Source organism: Oncorhynchus kisutch, linkage group LG15, assembly GCF_002021735.2.
Source record: "Oncorhynchus kisutch isolate 150728-3 linkage group LG15, Okis_V2, whole genome shotgun sequence".
Taxonomy (NCBI): Eukaryota; Metazoa; Chordata; class Actinopteri; order Salmoniformes; family Salmonidae; genus Oncorhynchus; species Oncorhynchus kisutch.
Window position 1 is genome coordinate 54,421,074 of NC_034188.2, and position 18,914 is coordinate 54,439,987.

General features: G+C 43.7%; 3 protein-coding genes across 3 annotated transcripts; 2 read left to right on the forward strand and 1 right to left on the reverse strand.

Annotated features, from left to right (window-relative positions):
- Positions 1-299: 299 nt before the first annotated feature.
- On the forward strand, positions 300-4,398 carry LOC109905499 (TLC domain-containing protein 3A-like). The gene is made up of 5 exons (XM_020502897.2): positions 300-448; positions 1,132-1,215; positions 2,902-3,118; positions 3,580-3,678; positions 3,803-4,398. Exons 1-5 carry the CDS (start codon positions 330-332, stop codon positions 4,100-4,102), a joined length of 819 nt encoding a protein of 272 aa, XP_020358486.1. The 5' UTR covers positions 300-329; the 3' UTR covers positions 4,103-4,398.
- A 58-nt stretch (positions 4,399-4,456) lies between these two features.
- On the reverse strand, positions 4,457-11,557 carry LOC109905496 (gem-associated protein 4-like). The gene is made up of 3 exons (XM_020502894.2): positions 11,398-11,557; positions 11,211-11,301; positions 4,457-7,784 (listed from the first exon to the last, which is right to left on the reverse strand). Exons 2-3 carry the CDS (start codon positions 11,221-11,223, stop codon positions 4,531-4,533), a joined length of 3,267 nt encoding a protein of 1,088 aa, XP_020358483.2. The 5' UTR covers positions 11,224-11,301; positions 11,398-11,557; the 3' UTR covers positions 4,457-4,530.
- Positions 11,546-18,368, forward strand: LOC109905498 (tapasin-related protein-like). Its single transcript, XM_020502896.2, has 8 exons — positions 11,546-11,866; positions 12,052-12,237; positions 12,344-12,622; positions 13,682-14,011; positions 14,294-14,629; positions 16,921-17,019; positions 17,165-17,181; positions 18,143-18,368. Exons 1-8 carry the CDS (start codon positions 11,821-11,823, stop codon positions 18,155-18,157), a joined length of 1,308 nt encoding a protein of 435 aa, XP_020358485.1. The 5' UTR covers positions 11,546-11,820; the 3' UTR covers positions 18,158-18,368.
- Positions 18,369-18,914: the final 546 nt, after the last annotated feature.

The following is an 18,914-nucleotide window of genomic DNA, read 5'->3' on the forward strand; positions in this document are numbered from 1 at the left end:
ATTATTGTTCACCAGTCTCAACATATTTTTTTAAATATGAGTCATTTTTTTCATTGTTTCATAAATTCCTTGTTCTATTTGTTTATTAGCATAATACAAATGGCCACTGATTCATTTTAATATATTTTTAAATCTACATTACAATGTTTAGAAATGAGGGCTTTTATTTTGAAGGTTTCCTCGTTGAAAAACAGGAAAGTCTCTGCACATTATTTTAATAGTAGCTGAACTTAAAACGCTCAGCTACTATTAATTTGCATCTGCACCGTGAAAGTTCTCTTCCTGCTTCCTCGCACTTTGACCTTGAGGCGGGTTAATGCGAGTGTATCATGTTTATGTTAGCTTGGGGCACTGCATTTTTCCCGGGATTGTTCTTCATATCCAGGAAAGTGCTTGTATCAGTTTTCAAAAGCTGGAATGATGCAGATGTGTTTGTGGTCAGCGAAAGGTAGGCTTTATTACAGTAATATTTACATATGCATAACCTAGCTAGTTGTTGTCCTTGAATGACTTCACTAGTAACTGACAACAGTTATTTCAGTGAGCAGATGTCTAGTTATATCAAAACAACTCCGGAGATCAATCTATCAGGACTGAACCACAACCTGGATTTACAGGAGACATTGAATTTGGCGATTCTCCTTTAAACCCAGGAGCAATCCAACTTGCAATTCACCAGCTTTTCAAGCTTAATAACGTCAAAATACGTTCGGTACTTACCAAATAATGGAGTTTCACTGAGCAACTGTCGTCATCACAGCCGCCACGGCCGATGGACTTCCAAAATAGGTCTAAATAAAAAGTTACATGTAACCGAAAAAATGTCTTATCTGAAAATAATCCATTGTTTTTCCATTGTATTTTTACCATTGTATTTGGCCCATCCAAGTGTGGATTGGCCAAATACCTCTTCTGTACCCCCTGCAATATTTGTAATATCATTATAATACACAAAATATAGCCTATCTATAAATATACAATCCCTGAAATATAGCCTATATTGTCTACTTAACCCTTTAACTGGCATGCCAATAAATAGAAATGTGTTTATTTTAAATTAATATCAGAACAAATGAATAACCAATTGTGTGCACTTTCATAGCCTCATCATATATCCCATCTCTTTGCAAGGTTGGTGTCCTCCATCCATGCCACTCTGGCTACTATTGTTGGGTTCATAATTGCTACTGCCTCCAGTGATGTGATGTATGACCGGTAAGAATGTATATTTTGATTATTGCCATCAAACCAGCAATCATCGCTTGTCGTGATTGAGTCATCTCCTCCCCTCTCCTCTGAGTGAGACTTACCAGTAGTACTTTTGTTTGCCGGCTGAATGCACTACCCCCGGTGCCATAAAAACAAGCTTTTGGGGGCAGAGGCTGTAGTACACTCAGATACAAGACTGACCTGTATACGTCCCCATCACTAGAGTGATCTCTAGAGATCAATCCCCCCCATATTAACACTGTGGTCAATTTACACAACCATTCCCAATTATCATATTCTCATTATCAGCAGGGGTTTGCTGTGTTTATTTCCTTAGTGACTGAAACTGTATCTCAAATATTCATAGTACTCTATACATGATCATCTCATACCAAACACAGGTTATAGATTAGAATAGGTAGGCTTCTAAGTGCACTGTGCAGTAGTATTAGTATTATATAGCCTTATAAGCCTACAAATATCTGACTAGTCAGCTGGCATTGATGATCAGTTTATGTTGTAGTTTGTCACCGCTCAAGAATTACACTTTATAATTAGGGCCCTGCGTTTGGGTTAATCATGTCACATGACCTAGATTTTCCTGCCTTTTCCTGAAATTAGAATTACACCAAAAATTAAAGCAATTGTCTAAGGATGGTTCTGGACCATCTGACATAAAAAGGGGTCAGTTTGTTGAAAAAGCTTTAACGGTCACTAACAGTCAAATCATGTTTTCATGAAATGTGATGATACTTGGATGAAAACAGATCAAAGTATGAAAAATGACTGTTGCTTCCACAATGATAAAGTTACTGGTCGATCCTCTACCCTGTGTCATAAGTACCGTCTTGTAACCAACATCAAATAAGGCTTGTTTGCAGATGGCCGTGGTTTATATAGCGAGATGGCTACTCGACTGGTGCCAAAATGTCACTGTAGGGTCTCGGCAAACAGAATTAAAAGTTGACCCTATTAATCTATGGCAAAGATACTTATGTTTCCCCTTTCATCTGTCTGTTGTTAGCTATTTATTGGTTAGCTAGGTCTTCTGCCAGCATGGAACAAAAGGGGGGGTGAGGCGGTTGTTCAAAACTCCCAACACCATTGTCAGGTCAACACCTGTCAGTGCTACTGTGAACCGCCTCACAAGAGACATGGAAGATGGATAAAAAATCTTTGACATCATCGATGCCATTTCAGTGTTTGATTTGCTTTATTTATCACCAAATTTGCTTGATGATTTTACTGCAACACTTCATCCAAGTTGCTTGACATGGGTGTTTCAAAGAGCTGTCACTCAAGGCGAGCTCATGAATATATGCTCCCCGCCCACTCAGCCTGTCTTTCTCAACATTTTGAGAATTTCTATCCAAAGCAAATATTTAATGGGTGATTTATTTTAGTCACTCAAAAGGTTATTTTACATGGGAATCAGAATGACTGTTCGGGACCTTTTTTAAATAAATGTTCAAATCCAGGTCATGTGACATGATTAACCAAAACACAAGGACCTATTTATAATACTTTACTCAAAGCTCCAAAGTTGCATTTGGTGGAGGAAGAGGATTCTGTAATTTTTATAAGGATGAAGTAACATTTATTTTTGTTTCGCACAACAACAACAAAAAAAATTGTGTAAGTACTTACTTTCGTCATGATCCTAATGTACCGGTATGTCACCATCTTCTTTAGGCACAGACTGACCAATGAATTTGTGTGGTTTGGCGCTCCTTACATGGCATTTGATATTTACGCCATGTATCTGAGTAACTACCACTGTCAAAAGGTAAAAGGGCACGAGGCGTACAGAAAGCACTCCCTCCTTACCATCAAGCTGTTCCTCCTCCGGCATCCCCTGCTGGTTGTCCATCACATGGTCCTCCTCACGGTCTTCATGCCCACCATTCTGGTGAGGAAGGATCACAAACATTACTGGACCGTAACGTTAGGTCTGATGTGTTACAACGGCAGTTGAAATTTGTTCATTATAAACTGGTTTGTTCGAGCCCTGAATGCTGATTGGCTGACAGCCGTGGTGTATCAGACCGTATACCACTGGTATGACATTTATTTATACTGCTCTAATTACGTTGTTAACCAACTTATAATAAGGCACCTCAGGGGTTTGTGGTATTTGGCCAATATACAACAGCTAAGGCCTGTATCCAGGCACTCTGCGTTGCGTCGTGCTTAAGAACTGCCCTTAGCCGTGGTATATTGGCCATATACCACACCCCCTCAGGCCTTATTGCTTAACTATAGTCCAGTTTCTGTTATTGAGAATCTGCCGTGTCATCCTCAAAAGCTGACTGTGCTCATTTCTCAGTAAGTTAGTGTTTAATATTCATATAGTGCTGTTTTTTTCCTCAGTTCCTTAGGACTGGTCTAGGTGGAGACTTCTTCATTGGCTGTTTCTTCATGGCAGAATTCAGCACTCCCTTTGTCTCGTTAGGAAAGGTTCTGATCCAGGTAAAGTCACACCCAGATTCATAAACCCCTTTGTTTTTGTTGTGCTTTAGGAAGACTGAGCATAGTATTAAGTGTACTATAACTCGCTGTACAATCAGTAAACGTTTCCTATATTTTCCTCTAGTTGGGACTAGAGGACTCATGGCTTCACAGAGTCAACGGTGTGATGGTTCTGCTGAGTTTCTTCACCTGCCGTATCCTGCTCTTTCCCTACATGTACTGGGTGTATGGTCAGCAGTACACCATTCCCTTCCACAAAGTGCCTTTACATCTACCGCTCCACTGTAACTTAGCCAACCTATCCATACTGGCACCTCAGATCTACTGGTTTGTGCTTCTGTGTCACAAGGCCTATCGCCTCTACCTGCGTCAGACTAGGTCAAAGGGTCAACTTGCTCACGAAGATGGCTCAAAAACAGATTAGAGTTGCCATCTAATTCTATGGTTAGCAACATGTAATGTCAATTATGCTTCTTTGCTGCTGGTCTTCCATGCTATGAGTTAGCAGTTATTTCAATCCTTCCCTCTGAAGGAACAGTCTGTGTGGAATTTAGGATCTGCAACTGCCTATCAATACAAAATGACCAGTATTTACCAAAATTCTCAGGGGTCAGGGTGTTATACTGTCTGTACTACTACAGACTACAGAATATTTAGTGATTTATCAGGATAACTTTCCACCCCCAAACTATTGTTTGATTAATAAACAATTGAAAGACATGCAATTTGTCCGTTTTTTACATTTTTATTCAAAATAAAAATAATTGTATTTTCAACACAAGGTCAGAACACATTTTTATTTGAGGCTGGAAACAATAAACCCTCATTCAAGTGCTGTCTGAAAAAAGTACATCAACCCGAAGACGACAGCTGAGCAATTTTCTGATGCAACACGGCCTTCATCTCGGCGCTCTCCAGGTTGTCTGTGATAGTGGTGAAGAAGTGGCGAGTGTTCTCAATCTCCAGGTGGGAGCTGCTGCTGGGGTGTGTGGCCAGCACTGCCTCGTAGTGAGTCAGGATCTCCAGGGCACACAGGAACAGAGACTCGCACTGCCCGCCGGGCATCATCACCTGAACGTGCTGAACATGACAGAAGAGCTGGCTCAGTACAAACAGCACCTCCTGGCTGGCAGTGGTGGTAGCTGCCCTCTCTACCTTTGAGTCTTTGGGTGAGGTGTTGGAGGAAGACGGCGACAGCTTTCCCCTCAGGGAGTCTATGACCTCTCTCATGGCGCTGGCGTACAGCAGCCCCACGTGGGCCCAGCCCTGGCCGGGCAGCCAGTCTTTGCAGCTGGAGCCGCAGAGCAGCTGGAGGACACGCAGCAGTAGCACGGACAGACGCAGCTCGCAGGAGAACGGCCGCAGGTCCAGCAGGGGGAGAAAGTCCACGTACTCCAGTGAGTAAGGCACGTGGAGCCGGCCTGAGCGGAGCAGCTCTCGCATTGCTCTCAGGAGCCTGCCCCACTCGGCGACGGTGCACCAGGGTAGGGTCTGTGTCACTGCCACCAGCAGGCCTTTGCTGAACATGTTGACATCGTCGGGCCGGTGCTGGTCCAGAGCCAGAGAGGTCAGCATGGTGTTCTGAACCTCGTCAGAGAGAGCGCAGCACTCCATCCACGCCAGCAGCCCTGTGCCCTGCCCATACTGGGCCAACTTTAGGCCAGACCACTCCTGCTCCGGCAGCTCGCACACAGCCAACAGTGAGGACGGCACCTCGTTTTTGAAGTGATCCCCCCACACTACCTTCAGATGGAAGCGAACAGTCCAGTCCAGGGCCTCCACTTTATTGTAGAGCCAGAAGAGGGCTCTGGACCAGGTGTTGGGGGCTGAGGCCACCTCCCGTCCCACCACCTTGCCCAGTGCAGTCAGCACAGTGACGAGCATCTCCTTGGACTCCGTGGATAAGTGACAGGGTGCACCCTCTACAGGAAGCTCCCAGCACCTGCAGCCCTCATTCAGAATCTGGCAGAGGACGTAGAGGAGGGGGAATGGGGAGCAGTTCATGACCCAGTGTGGAGATGGATCCTGGGTTTCCAGAGAAAAGGCAGAGTGGAGCAAACGCAGGCACAGCTCCAGGCTGCAGGTGCTATAGCCAGAGGAGGGGGAGAGGTGAGGCAGGACAAAGGCACACACAACCTCTTCAGGGTGCAGGAAACTCTGGCCTCGCTCTAAGCTCTCCGAAATGCTCGGCTGCATAAGTGCAACCAGGAAGTGCAGGAACTGGTCCTCCTCCTTAGCCGAGGACAGTTTAGTCATGGCAGTATCTTGAAGACAGCTGCACAGTAAGCTCCCCGCAGAGCTGCCCGTCCCGTCTGTGCAACCGGGGGCACCGCCCCTCAGCCCTGGGAGCTGCTGGAGTATGTTGGAGAGGAGGCTGTGGGCCCCATGGTTCACCACCGCCAGATGGCAGCACCGACGCAGGGTGGCCTCTGGGTTCTGAAAGGCCACGCGGGCTATGGCGGCCACGGCCAAGCTGAGGTTGTTCTGCACCGCTCCCCCCTGGATGATGCAGTTGAACGTCATGTTGAGCTCCTCACTAAAGCCCTCCATCACAGCCAGGGGCAGAGAGCCCTGGAGACCCCTCTTGGAGCAGGTTAACATTTCCGCTAATGTTGTGTTTTTCTCAGTTAAGGGGAGCTCTGCGAAAATGTTCACAATAATGTCCTTCAGCTTTCTGCAGTGCTCTACTTCACTATCCATTTGGCACTTTGCAATGAGAGTGGAGACTAATTTCATGACAATATCCTTTCGCTGGAATGCGTTTTTGTTTCTCTCCAGACAGCTGATCCACTCCTCCATGCTCAGGGACCAGCTCAGTTCAGTGGCAAATATCATAGTGAAATCTTGGAAGCCCTCCAAGCGGTGGTTAATGATGGCTACGGCAATGTGGGCCATTTCCCCAGCGTTGCTCTCTGTGTCGGGGAAGGACAGTGAGACAAACAAGCCTCTCAAAGTGCTCTGCACATTGTTCAGTATCTGCCGCTCACCCTCATCCATGGTCTCAGACATGGACCGTTCCTCTAGGGACTCGAGCACTCTGGCCAGACTGTTTTTCAAACGACATGTCAAGTCACTGGGGTCCCCGCTGGCTGTCATCTCCAGCAGCCCTCTCTTCTCCCAGGCCTGAGTGAGCTGTGAGACTGTCTGCAGGGCTTGCATTAGTGTCATTCCACAGGGTTTAAACAGAGAGGGTGTGTGGGCTGCCTTCAGGTCACTGCGGGCCTCGCTTATCACCTGGACCAGGTCAAACTTCTCTATCCCAGCATGCCTCTTTCTGACAGTCACCGTACTGGTCAGGCTCTGAAGTTGTACCTCAGCTGGGAGGATGATAGCTTGGTCTATCAGATGTGAGGTGTACAGGGAGTCGAGGCAGTTGGTTAGGGCACGGTAGCAAAGGTCAGAGGTGCTCAGATGCTCTTTCATCTCCTCCAGAGCATGAAAAAGAATGGACAGCACATCAGTGGTGGACGATGATGATGTTGAGGTTTCTGGGTCTGATTTGAACCTCTTGGCAGCCTGAGGTGAAAGGCCGGTGGTGTTGGTGAGGCTGGTCCACCGGTTAGTAAAGACCTTATCTAGGTCGTCCTCCTCTTGCCTTCCCCACCTGCCCTTCCACAGCTCCCACCACACCTCCAGCAGGACGCAGACATCCTCCTCAGTGCTGTTTCGGGTAACGTGTTGAACTAGCTCCCCCAGCTCTGCACTCAGGTGGGCCGATGGGAGGCAAAGCAGCAGCTGGGCGTAGATCTGAGAGAAACCTGTTAACTTGACCAGCTCAAACAGCACTATGCGGTTAATGTCAGGTAGGCTGTTCTGCAGAGAGAAGAATGGATTCTCCCTCCAGCCGATTTCCATGTCTTCTTCACTCTCCTTCCCCAGTAATTTGCTCCATAAGACGCAGATGATTTTCTTCTTCCAGCGGACACTGCTCAGACAGCTACCACGCTCCTGCCCACAAATTTCTCTGACAGCCTGTAGAATTGGGTGGCCAACCTTACTCCAGTCCTCCTTCTGCAGGGCACTGAGTGACGCTGGCTGGCACAATCTGTTGGCCAACAGAAAGCCTCCCTGGAGAATGGCAGTCTTCTCACAGCTCAGCCAGGAATCTGAAAGTACAAGCAGAACAGTGAGAACGAATGAACACGAGTAGACTAGAGTAGTTAGTTCAGTACAGAAACCAGGTTGCCACGGGTAAATCCATTTGAATTTAATCACTTTGACAGCATCCCTTTTGTTTAAAAAAAATGTATTACTTCGTATACATGTAACCGAATGCCAAAACATTCCAGGGATAAAGGAGCTCAAAGTTGACCCATTTTGCATACCCCACTATACCATGAGACATCCATGTCTTCATCACCGGAAAATATAAATCATATCAAACTCAACCGTTTTAAAGCTTACAAATAGGGTTGCAAGCTTCCGTTGAGACATGTTCTTGGATACAGGGTGTGTGTCATTTCAACCATAGAAATAGAATGGACCTATTCTTCAGACCATTGAAATTTGACCTTCAACTTACCACCACAAAAGATGTCCGCTGATCCGCCCATATTCGAATGTCAACTGAAAGGCGTTACGCCTATAATTTCTCCCCCCATGCGGAAGCTAGGTGAATTGCAACAGCACTAGGCTGCATTGAAAACAAAATCTCCCCCTCCACCGCATCCCATTTCCCCGTAACATGGCAGAGACTTAGCAAGTTTTAAGTTCCTCGGCATACACATCACAGACAAACTGAATTGGTCCACTCACACAGACAGCATCGTGAAGAAGGCGCAGCAGCGCCTCTTCAACCTCAGGAGGCTGAAGAAATTCGGCTTGTCACCAAAAGCACTCACAAACTTCTACAGATGCACAATCGAGAGCATCCTGGCGGGCTGTATCACCACCTGGTACGGCAACTGCTCCGCCCTCAACCGTAAGGCTCTCCAGAGGGTAGTGAGGTCTGCACAACGCATCACCGGGGGCAAACTACCTGCCCTCCAGGACACCTACACCACCCGATGTTACAGGAAGGCCATAAAGATCATCAAGGACATCAACCACCCGAGCCACTGCCTGTTCACCCCGCTATCATCCAGAAGGCGAGGTCAGTACAGGTGCATCAAAGCTGGGACTGAGAGACTGAAAAACAGCTTCTATCTCAAGGCCATCAGACTGTTAAACAGCCACCACTAACATTGAGTGGCTGCTGCCAACACACTGACACTGACTCTACTCCAGCCACTTTAATAATGGGAATTGATGGGAAATGTAAATATATCACTAGCCACTAAACAATGCTACCTTATATAATGTTACTTACCCTACATTATTCATCTCATATGCATACGTATATACTGTACTCAATATCATCGACTGCATCCTTATGTAATACATGTATCACTAGCCACTAACTATGCCACTTTGTTTACATACTCATCTCATATGTATATACTGTACTCGATACCATCTACTGTATCTTGCCTATGCTGCTCTGTACCATCACTCATTCATATCCTTATGTACATATTCTTTATCCCCTTACACTGTGTATAAGACAGTAGTTTTGGAATTGTTAGTTAGATTACTTGTTGGTTATTACTGCATTGTCGGAACTAGAAGCACAAGCATTTCGCTACACTCGCATTGACATCTGCTAACCATGTGTATGTGACAAATAAAATTTGATTTGATTTTTTGACTTGACCTTGATCCTTTTACTTTAGATTTTGGTCCACCAGCTTCAAACAGATGTAGAAACAATATTTTTCTATTTGAAATTTCACACGATTTAGATGGTACAATGATTCCCTACACTATTTCACTGCTTTTTAAATTTTTTAATTGAGTGACAGTGTAGAATATTAGCAACCAAAAAAATGACAGTGATTTCTACATTGGCCACATGACACGATTTCCACTAGATAAAAGTCAAAACAGCTTTCCCATTTTGACATTGGATGCCTCTCAGGTAGAAGAAATCAATAGGTGAATATCACAACACTGGAAGGTAAGTAATACTGTGACACACCATCATTCCACTATTACTACAGATATTATGGACATTTTTTTAAATTACAATGCAGTTTTTTTAAATAAAAATTGTGTGGCACCTTTAAATGGTCACATCTATTCTATTATCTATGATGAGTAACAGTAATTTAAAACCTTTATTCCCATTCAAGTCAACATTATCTTATGTGTGGACTCCCAACCATCTTTGTGGTACCATTTGAAAGTTGAAATTGTAACTTAGTACATTTATCAGCCAAAACATGACACCCACCCTGTATTCAAGAGCATGTTGTGTCTCAACCTATGGCAGTCAAAAGACAACCTCCAGATTATGTAAAATAGGGTCTAAGGTACAACATACAGTACCAGTCAAAAGTTGACACCTACTCATTCAAGGGTTTTTCTTTATTTTGACTATTTTCTACATTGAAATAACACATGGCATCAAGTAGTAACCAAAAATGTGTTAAACAAATCAAAATGGTTTATTTTAGGTTCTTCAGAGTAGCCACCATTTGCCGTGATAGCTCTTGGCATTCTCTCAACCAGCTTAATGAGGTAGTCACCTGGAATGCATTTAAATTAACTGGTGTGCCTTGTTAAAAGTTCATTTGTGGAATTTTTTTCCTTCTTAATGTGTTTGAGCCAATCAGTTGTTGTTACAAGGTAAGGGTGGTACACAGAAGCTAGCTCTATTTGGTAAAAGTCCATATTATGACAAGAACAGCTCAAATAAACAAAGGGAAATGGCAGTACATCATTACTTTAAGACCTGAAAGTCAGTCAATCCAGAACATTTCAATAACGTTGAAAGTTTCTTCAAGTGCAATCGCACCTGTACTTGAACCTGATCTAATGTCTCTTGTGAGACCTGAAAATAGCTGTGCAGCAATGCTCCCCATCCAACCTGACAGAGATTGAGAGGATCTGCAGAGAAGCAAAGCTTGTAGCGTCATACCCAAGAAGACTCAAGGCAGTAATCGCTGCCAAAGGTGCTTCAACAAAGTACTGAATACTGTCTGAATACTTACATAAATGTGATATCAGTTTCTTATTTGTAATACATTCGCAAACATTTATAAGGCTCTTTTTGCTTTGTCATTATGGGGTATTGTGTGTGGATAAGGGAAAAGAAATCAAATTTTGAATATGTCTGTAACAACAACTAAAATAAAGTCAAGGAGTCGTAATCCTTTCCAAATGCATTGTGTCTCATGGTATGGTTAGGTTTGCAAAATCGGTCAACTTTGAGCACATTTATCTATAATGTTTATCCATTCAGGTCCCCAAAAAAATCACTTTCTGCGTACTTCTACAAATGGGCAAATATGTATTAAAGGTTTAGTTCAAATCAAAAGGTGTCCTGTCAAAAAGTGATTCAAATGGTTTTACCCCAACACATCGCTACACATTTCACTACAGGTACCACTGACAGTAAATAATGTGTGTCAGTGTCAGCTCGCTAGTTATACAGCTAACATGTTTATAGCTATAAACAAAGCACATGCATTCAACTTAAATCTCATAGCTACCTTGAGTCATCATTGTGTTTGGGTGAGGCGCAGTTCAGTCTTCAATGTGCACCTTGTCATCCACGCCGGACCCAACAGCACGCCAAGCCAACTACAACGAAGAACACGTGCACATTTTTGATCATTTAATTATTATACTGATTTATAATAAAAAGAGACAAGTTAATAGATGTAAATATATACTTACTTTCCAAGGCGATATGACAAGAAACCAATCAAATAAACGTGTTGAACTTTTTTTCGACCATACAAAACAACTCGTCCTACGTCCGCATCAACGTCACGTGGGCGGGGTTTTTCTTTTATTGAAGAGCGACGAAATGTATTTTCGTGACTTTACAGCGCCACTCATGGTATGGATGTATGGGGGGGGGGGGTATGTTCAGTTGCAGTTTTTAACCGTTTCTTCCTCATTCACATATTATCTGACGATATTTAGTTTATTATTACAAGCCATTGTAAAAATCTAACGTTAACTTGTCTTACAGGCAGCTGCACGAGCAGATTCTATTTTTTTTCACTTGCGTCAAATTGCAGAAATGAAAGTGAAAGTTCTTTGGAGTTGAATGGCACAGGGAAAGACATCTCCGGAAGACAGTTTTGTAACATTATGCGTTTAAACGTCAATATTGTTATCTGTTTATTTCTCTGTGCAGGTAGGCTACCCTATGAACTATTTTTGCGAGTATTTTTCATTCCCCAGACGGTTTCACGCGTGCTGTGTTCATTCAGAGTTCTTATGAATGGACTATTTGTTAGCCTCCAATTATGATTGATTTTTAAAGCTGAAGTTACATTTTAAACTCATTGTGATTATTCTACTTATTCATCTATTTGACAGAGGTGCCAGGCATCCAGTCTTTACAACAGGTGCCTTGGCTGCCTTGTATGCTGGTGGATGAACTTGTAAAGTTCAATGATGAGGGACATGCTGAAACCCAGTATCAACACAGAAACGCTGGGCTGCAGTTTGGTCATCCAGGGGACAGTGCATTGAACCCTAATGCCATCACCTTCGTTGTTACAGGTGAATGAGAGAAACAGCTAAACAAATGTCAGATTTGGTTATGTTTTCTACACTGGTGTTTGGTGTTTCAACACTGAGAGGTGCTCTTCAAACTGTGTGTGTTCAGGCTCTAAGGTGGACATGAGGAAGTACATTGAAGGAGCAGTAGTGGAGCACCAGCTGCAGTGTGAGATCCGCAGGTACAGCACAGAGGGTATCCAGGTGCGTTGGCCAGGTTTAGGAGCCCAGGATCACGATATCTGGTTCACCAGCACCTTACGGCACACCGACGGCCTCTTCGTCATCACCAGCTTCCTCAGACATACCCCTGCCACACCCACACCTGGCCAGGCAGACTACCGCAACTGGGCCGCCATCGCAGACAGAGAGATGCTAACCACCTCAAGTAATTCAAACTTTTGATTCCGTCTATTTGTTGTGCAGTAGATCTCATGTCAAACTCATTCCAGGAGGGCCGAGGGTCTGCGAGTTTTCTCTGAACACTTAAAAAAAAAAAGTTTATTAAGCTGGTCAGTTAAGAATAAATTCTTAATTACAATGACGTCCAAACCCTAACCAGGACGACGCTGGGCCAATTTTGCTCCCAATCACGGACGGTTGTGATAAAGTCTGGAATCGAACCAGGGTCTGTAGTGACGCCTCTAGCACTGAGATGTGCTAGACCGCTGCACCACTTGGGAGCCCAAAACTTGATTGATGAATTAAGCTCACTCATTAGCAAGGAACTCCCCTCACCTATTTGTCTAGGCCTTAATTTAAAGGATGAACCAAAAACCTGCAGACACTCGGCCCTCTGTGCAATGAGTTTGACACCCCTGCAGTAGATGTAGTCTGTACTCTGGTCCAGTGCTTCCCATTCCTGGTCATTTGAGTTTTGAGCCTAGCCCTAACACCTGATACTAATCAAATGCTTGATAAATTGATTATTTGAATCAACTGTGTTAGTGCTAGGGCAACAAACAAAAATGTACACCCCTTGGTGTCCCCTGAAACAGGATTGGGAAGCACTGCTCTAGTCTGTAGCGTGTGTCAGTGGAGGCTGCTGAGGGGAAGATGGCACATAATAATGGCTGGAACGGAGCTAATGGAATGGCATCAAACACATGAAACCATGTCTTTGACGTATTTGATACCATTCCACCTATTCCTCTCCGCCAACCTCCTGGGGTCATTGTTTCCTTTTATACCCTTGTTTATTTACTTTAGGCCGTTGTTATCTTGAGTTATGATCTATGTGTGAGTTACATTTTCATGTAAATTGTAAAATACTCCTCTCTCCTGAAAGTCTGAGTCACATTCTGTGCAGTATGTCTATGTCACACACAACAGAATAAATCCCTAGCTATAACCTCCCTTTTTTCCCCCAAATTCCTCCCTCTCCCTCCTCTGCAACCCATGCCCCCCTTCCTGCCCTGCCTTGGCTGTGACCTGTGTCTGTGTGTAGCTGCGATGCTAGTCTTCACCCGTACTCCCTCTGTGTGGGTGGGCCTAATGAAGCAACCGAGCCTGCACTGTCAGTTTGACGTGGACCACAAGGCAGTCGACCTGACAGTGGAATGGCGTTTGCAACAACGCGGCGAACGGACCAGGCTCTTCAGCCACTCCAGACGCTCGGGCCAAAGGGAGGGGGGCGGGGTGGATCTTAAGGGCATCGGTAGGGGCGACGCATCCCTGACGCTCCCCCTCACCAAGCAGAGCAGCGAGGGGACGTATGTCTGCCTTGTCTCGGTGCCTCCACTGTTTGGCAGCCATGAAATCGCTCTGCACATCATGGGTAAGGTGGAGGGGTTAGGGGTCACGGGACATGAGGCAGATACATTTAATTGTTGAAACTTTGCTCACTCATTTGCGCTATCATTGAAAATTGAAAGGATAAACAAATGACTTTTATTATCACTACCTGATATGGTATACACATGTATGAATATGTTCATATCTATGACATGATAACCATAACAACCAATTAAAGGTGTCATAGACTAGCCATTTTGATCACCTGGTATATACCGCCAACATCCTCATTGTAATGCCAGTCATTTCTGACATGGTCCCTCAGAGCCTCCTCGCGTGTCCTTGAACGTGGACTCTGTCATCTCCTTGGTGGAAACGGAGAAGCAGAAGGTGGTGTGTGAGGCAGAGGGCTACTACCCCCTGGACGTGGAGATGGAGTGGTTCAGGGAGCCCAGTGGTGGAGGTGGAGGCCTCCTACCAGAGAAGCTGGACACTGTCCTGTACTCCAGCCACCGCCACCACCAGGACGGGACCTACTCTCTGTCGGCCTTCTTCCTGCTCCACGCTTCCATGCATGACTCCAGCTCCAAGTACTTCTGCAGGGTGTCTCACAGCTCCCTGCGCATGCCCATCCGCAAGTGTTTCACCCTCATCGTCACAGGTTAGGTGGTTTAGGAACTTCTCGTGAAGTCTTCAAGTAAAGGTCGTTTTCTCAGGCACAGCTGAGTACCTTACAACCCAGTCTGATTACGTACAGTGATACAGTATGTGTTCATACACATTTCTGCAGATTTACAGAAGCATATTTTAAATATACAGTTGAAGTCTGAAGTTTACATACACTTAGGTTGGAGTCATTAAAACTCATTTTTCTACCACTCCACAAATTTCTTGTTAACAAACTATAGTTTTGGCAAGTCGATTAGGACATCTACTTTGTGCATGACACAAGTAATTTTTCAAACAATTGTTTACAGACAGATTATTTCACTTATAATTCACTGTATCACAATTCCAGTGGGTCAGAAGTGTACATGCACTAAGTTGACTGTGCCTTTAAACAGCTTAAACGGCTTTAGAAGCTTAATTTGGTTAATTGACTTCAATTGGAGGTGTACCTGTGGATATATTTCAAGGCCTACCTTCAAACTCACTGCCTCTTAACTTTGAAAACAGAAGGATCTCTGGAAAAAAATTGTAGACCTCTGCAAGTCTGGTTCATCCTTGGGAGCAATTTCCAAATGCCTGAAGGTACCACGTTCATCTGTACAAACAATAGTATGCAAGTATAAACACCATGGGACCATGCAGCCGTCATACCGCTCGGGAAGGAGACGCGCTCTGTCTCCTAGAGATGAACGTACTTTGGTGCGAAAAGTGCAAATCAATCCCAGAACAACAGCAAAGGACCCTGTGAAGATGCTGGAGGAAACATGTACAAAGGTATCTATATCCTCAGTAAAAACGAGTCCTATATTGATATAACTAGAAAGGCCACTCAGCAAGGAAGAAGCCACTGCTCCAAAACCGCCATAAAAAATCCAGACTATGGTTTGCTACCGCACATGGGGACAAATACTGTACTTTTTGGAGAAATGTCCTCAGGTCTGATCAAACAAAAATGGCCATGGAGACCATCGTTATGTTTGGAGGAAAAAGGGGGAGGCTTGCAAGCCGAAGAACACAATCCCAACCGTGAAGCACGGGGGTGACAGCATTATGTTGTGGGGGTGCTTTGCTGCAGAATGGGCTTGTGCACTTCACAAACTAAATGTCATCATGAGGCAGGAAAATTATGTGGATATATTGAAGCAACATCTCAAGACATCAGTCAGGAAGTTAAAGCTTGGTTGTAAATGGTTCTTCCAAATAGACAATGACCCCAAGCATACTTCCAAAGTTGTGGCAAAATGACTTAAGGACAACAAAGTCAAGGTATTGGAGTGGCCAACACAAAGCCCTGACATCAATCCTATATCAAATTTGTGGGCAGAAATGAAAAAGTGTGAGCGAGCAAGGAGGCCTACAAATCTGACTCAGTTACACTAGCTCTGTCAGGAGGAATGGGCCAAAATTCACCCTACTTATTGCGGGAAGCTTGTGGAAGGCTACACGAAACGTTTGACCCAAGTTAAACAATTTAAAGGCAATGCTACCAAATACTAATTGAGTGTATGTAAACTTCTGACCCACTGGGAATGTGATGAAAGAAATAAAAGCTGAAAGAAATCATTCTCTCTATTATTATTCTGACATTTCACATTCTTAAAATGAAGTGGTGATCCTAACTGACCTAAGACAGGGATTTTTTATTGGGATTAAATGTCAGGAATTGTGAAAAACGGAGTTTAAATGTATTTGGCTAAGGTGTATGTAAACCTCCGACTTCAACTGTACACAGTTGAGTCAAGTTGCCTGGATGTCCTTTGGGTGGTCGACCATTCTTGATACATACGGGAAACTGTTGAGCATGAAAAACATAGCACCATTACAGATGTTCACACAAACCGGTGTGCCTGGCACCTACTAACATACCACGTTCAAAGGCACTTACATTTTTTGCCTTGCCCATTCACCCTCTGAATGGCACACATACATAATCCATGTCTCAATTGTCTCAAGGCTTAAAAATCCTTCTTTAACCTGTCTCACCCCCTTCATCTACACTGATTTGATGTGGATTTAACAAGTGACATCAATAAGGGATCATAGACTGACCGGGTGAATCCAGGTCAAAGCTATGTCAAGCAGGTGTTCTTAAAGTTTTGTATACTCCGTGTATATAATCTTCAGAGGATATTGATCCAAACACATACTATACTGTATGCAGCACCAATTCATGGCCACTTGATGGCAGCCCCAATACATACAATACTGTAGTGTGCTTTGAGAGGAGAACATGCCACAAAAACTGCATTGACTGATAAAACTTTGGATGTTGTGTTTTATCAGAGCTTGACAGTTGGAACTTGCTGTGGTTGTTCTTTGGCTGTGGATTCATCCTGGTCATGGTGGCCACTTTGTGTGTGATGCTACCCCGCCTGAGCTCAGGTGAGCGTCTCTCGTTCACTCTGTCCTTTACCTTTTAGTCATTGCCAGGTTAAGTTTGTTAACGAGTTCACTCAATAGAGATATTGCTAATTGTTGTTTGCTTGCCAGGACAACCTTTTGAACATTTACTGTTTTTCTTTCACAGCAAGAACAGCAAACAAGGTGGGTACATCTTCATACATAACGCGGGTGTGTGCATTTCAAGTGTTATCGGTCATATATACGGGATACACATGGTATACATCATCAAACGAAATGCTTACTCGCAGATTTCGTCTCGACAATGCAACAACACAATATAAGAATATGAATATAAAGTAAATGGCAGTAGAATACAATAAACATTTTAGCATAAGTATAATACCGGAAGGCAAACTATATAGTCCAATATTTACACGTGTATTGGAGAAGGAGGGAGAAGTGTTTAAGCTGTTTGGTAGCAGCAGTTGTGATGTGTGTGTAGAATGAATGTAGGGTTGTCACGATACCAGCATTGCGATACTCCGAGGTATCGTGGCAAGGAAACGAAACATGAAGCAGACTAAATGTCCTGGTGGAAAACAGTCCTAATGTTGGAAACAAGCAGCCTTATGTTGTCGCCCAGAATCACATGTTTATTTAACAAGCTATAACACACCATATTTGACATAAAGTTGTCTGCTTTGTGTTTTCCTTTTTGCCATGGAGAATCAGGTATTGTAGTATCGCAATACTGGTATCGTGACAACCCAACATGACTGTATACGTGTGGGTGAGAGAACAAGTGAAAGACTTCCCTGCTCATTGTGTGTGTATCTCTCCTGTTCAGAGAAAGCCTTCCCTGCTCATTGTGTGTGTATCTCTCCTGTTCAGAGAAAGCCTTCCCTGCTCATTGTGTGTATCTCTCCTGTTCAGAGAAAGACTTCCCTGCTCATTGTGTGTGTACTGTATCTCTCCTGTTCAGAGAAAGACTTCCCTGCTCATTGTATCTCTCCTGTTCAGAGAAAGACTTCCCTGCTCATTGTGTGTGTATCTCTCCTGTTCAGAGAAAGACTTCCCTGCTCATTGTGTGTGTACTGTATCTCTCCTGTTCAGAGAAAGACTTCCCTGCTCATTGTGTGTGTACTGTATCTCTCCTGTTCAGAGAAAGCCCTACTGAGAGAACATGCCAGAGTGGTTAGAGCTGATCTCCATGGATACAGACAGTCCATTCCTACCCTCCTTCTCCTTCTCTTCATCTTAGTACTTCTCTATCAGGAGGTTTATTTTGGGAATGTGGGTATAGTGTGTGTCCATCAAGTCATTTGATATGGGGTAATGTTTCTTCCGATTCTCCCATTATAAAAGTACAGTAAATGTAGAAAGATTGATCATGTGTTTTTCATTATTTGGGAACGAGGGACTATCCCACAAAGTCATAGTGCTGCTCTATGATAATACTACTCTAAGATTGTGTAAGGTAGCTTAATTTTGCTATAACAAATAATTGACATGGAATAATGATTTTCTTTTAGAAAAATGCACGATCATGTTTGATATGAAAATATTCACTAAGAAATGTATTTGTTTGAAGTTTATTGTTTTCATTAATTTCATGTATTTAATAGTTGCTGTTGCTTTGACTGTTTTCGCTCTAGAGAGTTCTACTAAGTCAGCGGGTCAGAGAGAGTGTGTGTGATGTCAAATCCAATCAAGCTTTATTTATACAGCACATTTCCGTCATGGAATGCAACGCAATGTGCTTCACAGGAAGAAAACCAATAAAAACAATGAAAATAAAAACTGAAATGTTTACTACACAAGAGGATAAAAACAGAAAGAATATCAATGAAAACTGAAACACTATAAAGCACCCTAAGGAAAAGCAATGCTAAAAAGGTGTTTTAAGATCTCTTTTGAATATGTCCACAGTTTTG

Bases quoted from the DNA above. Each gene is read 5' to 3' on its own strand.
- LOC109905499 (XM_020502897.2), top strand. From the start codon at position 330: ATGTTTATGTTAGCTTGGGGCACTGCATTTTTCCCGGGATTGTTCTTC. The intron at 1,216-2,901 runs GTAAGAATGTAT...CATCTTCTTTAG, and splicing joins AGTGATGTGATGTATGACCG to GCACAGACTGACCAATGAAT. The intron at 3,679-3,802 runs GTAAAGTCACAC...ATTTTCCTCTAG, and splicing joins TAGGAAAGGTTCTGATCCAG to TTGGGACTAGAGGACTCATG.
- LOC109905498 (XM_020502896.2), top strand. From the start codon at position 11,821: ATGCGTTTAAACGTCAATATTGTTATCTGTTTATTTCTCTGTGCAG. The intron at 11,867-12,051 runs GTAGGCTACCCT...TCTATTTGACAG, and splicing joins CTGTTTATTTCTCTGTGCAG to AGGTGCCAGGCATCCAGTCT. The intron at 12,623-13,681 runs GTAATTCAAACT...GTCTGTGTGTAG, and splicing joins AGAGATGCTAACCACCTCAA to CTGCGATGCTAGTCTTCACC.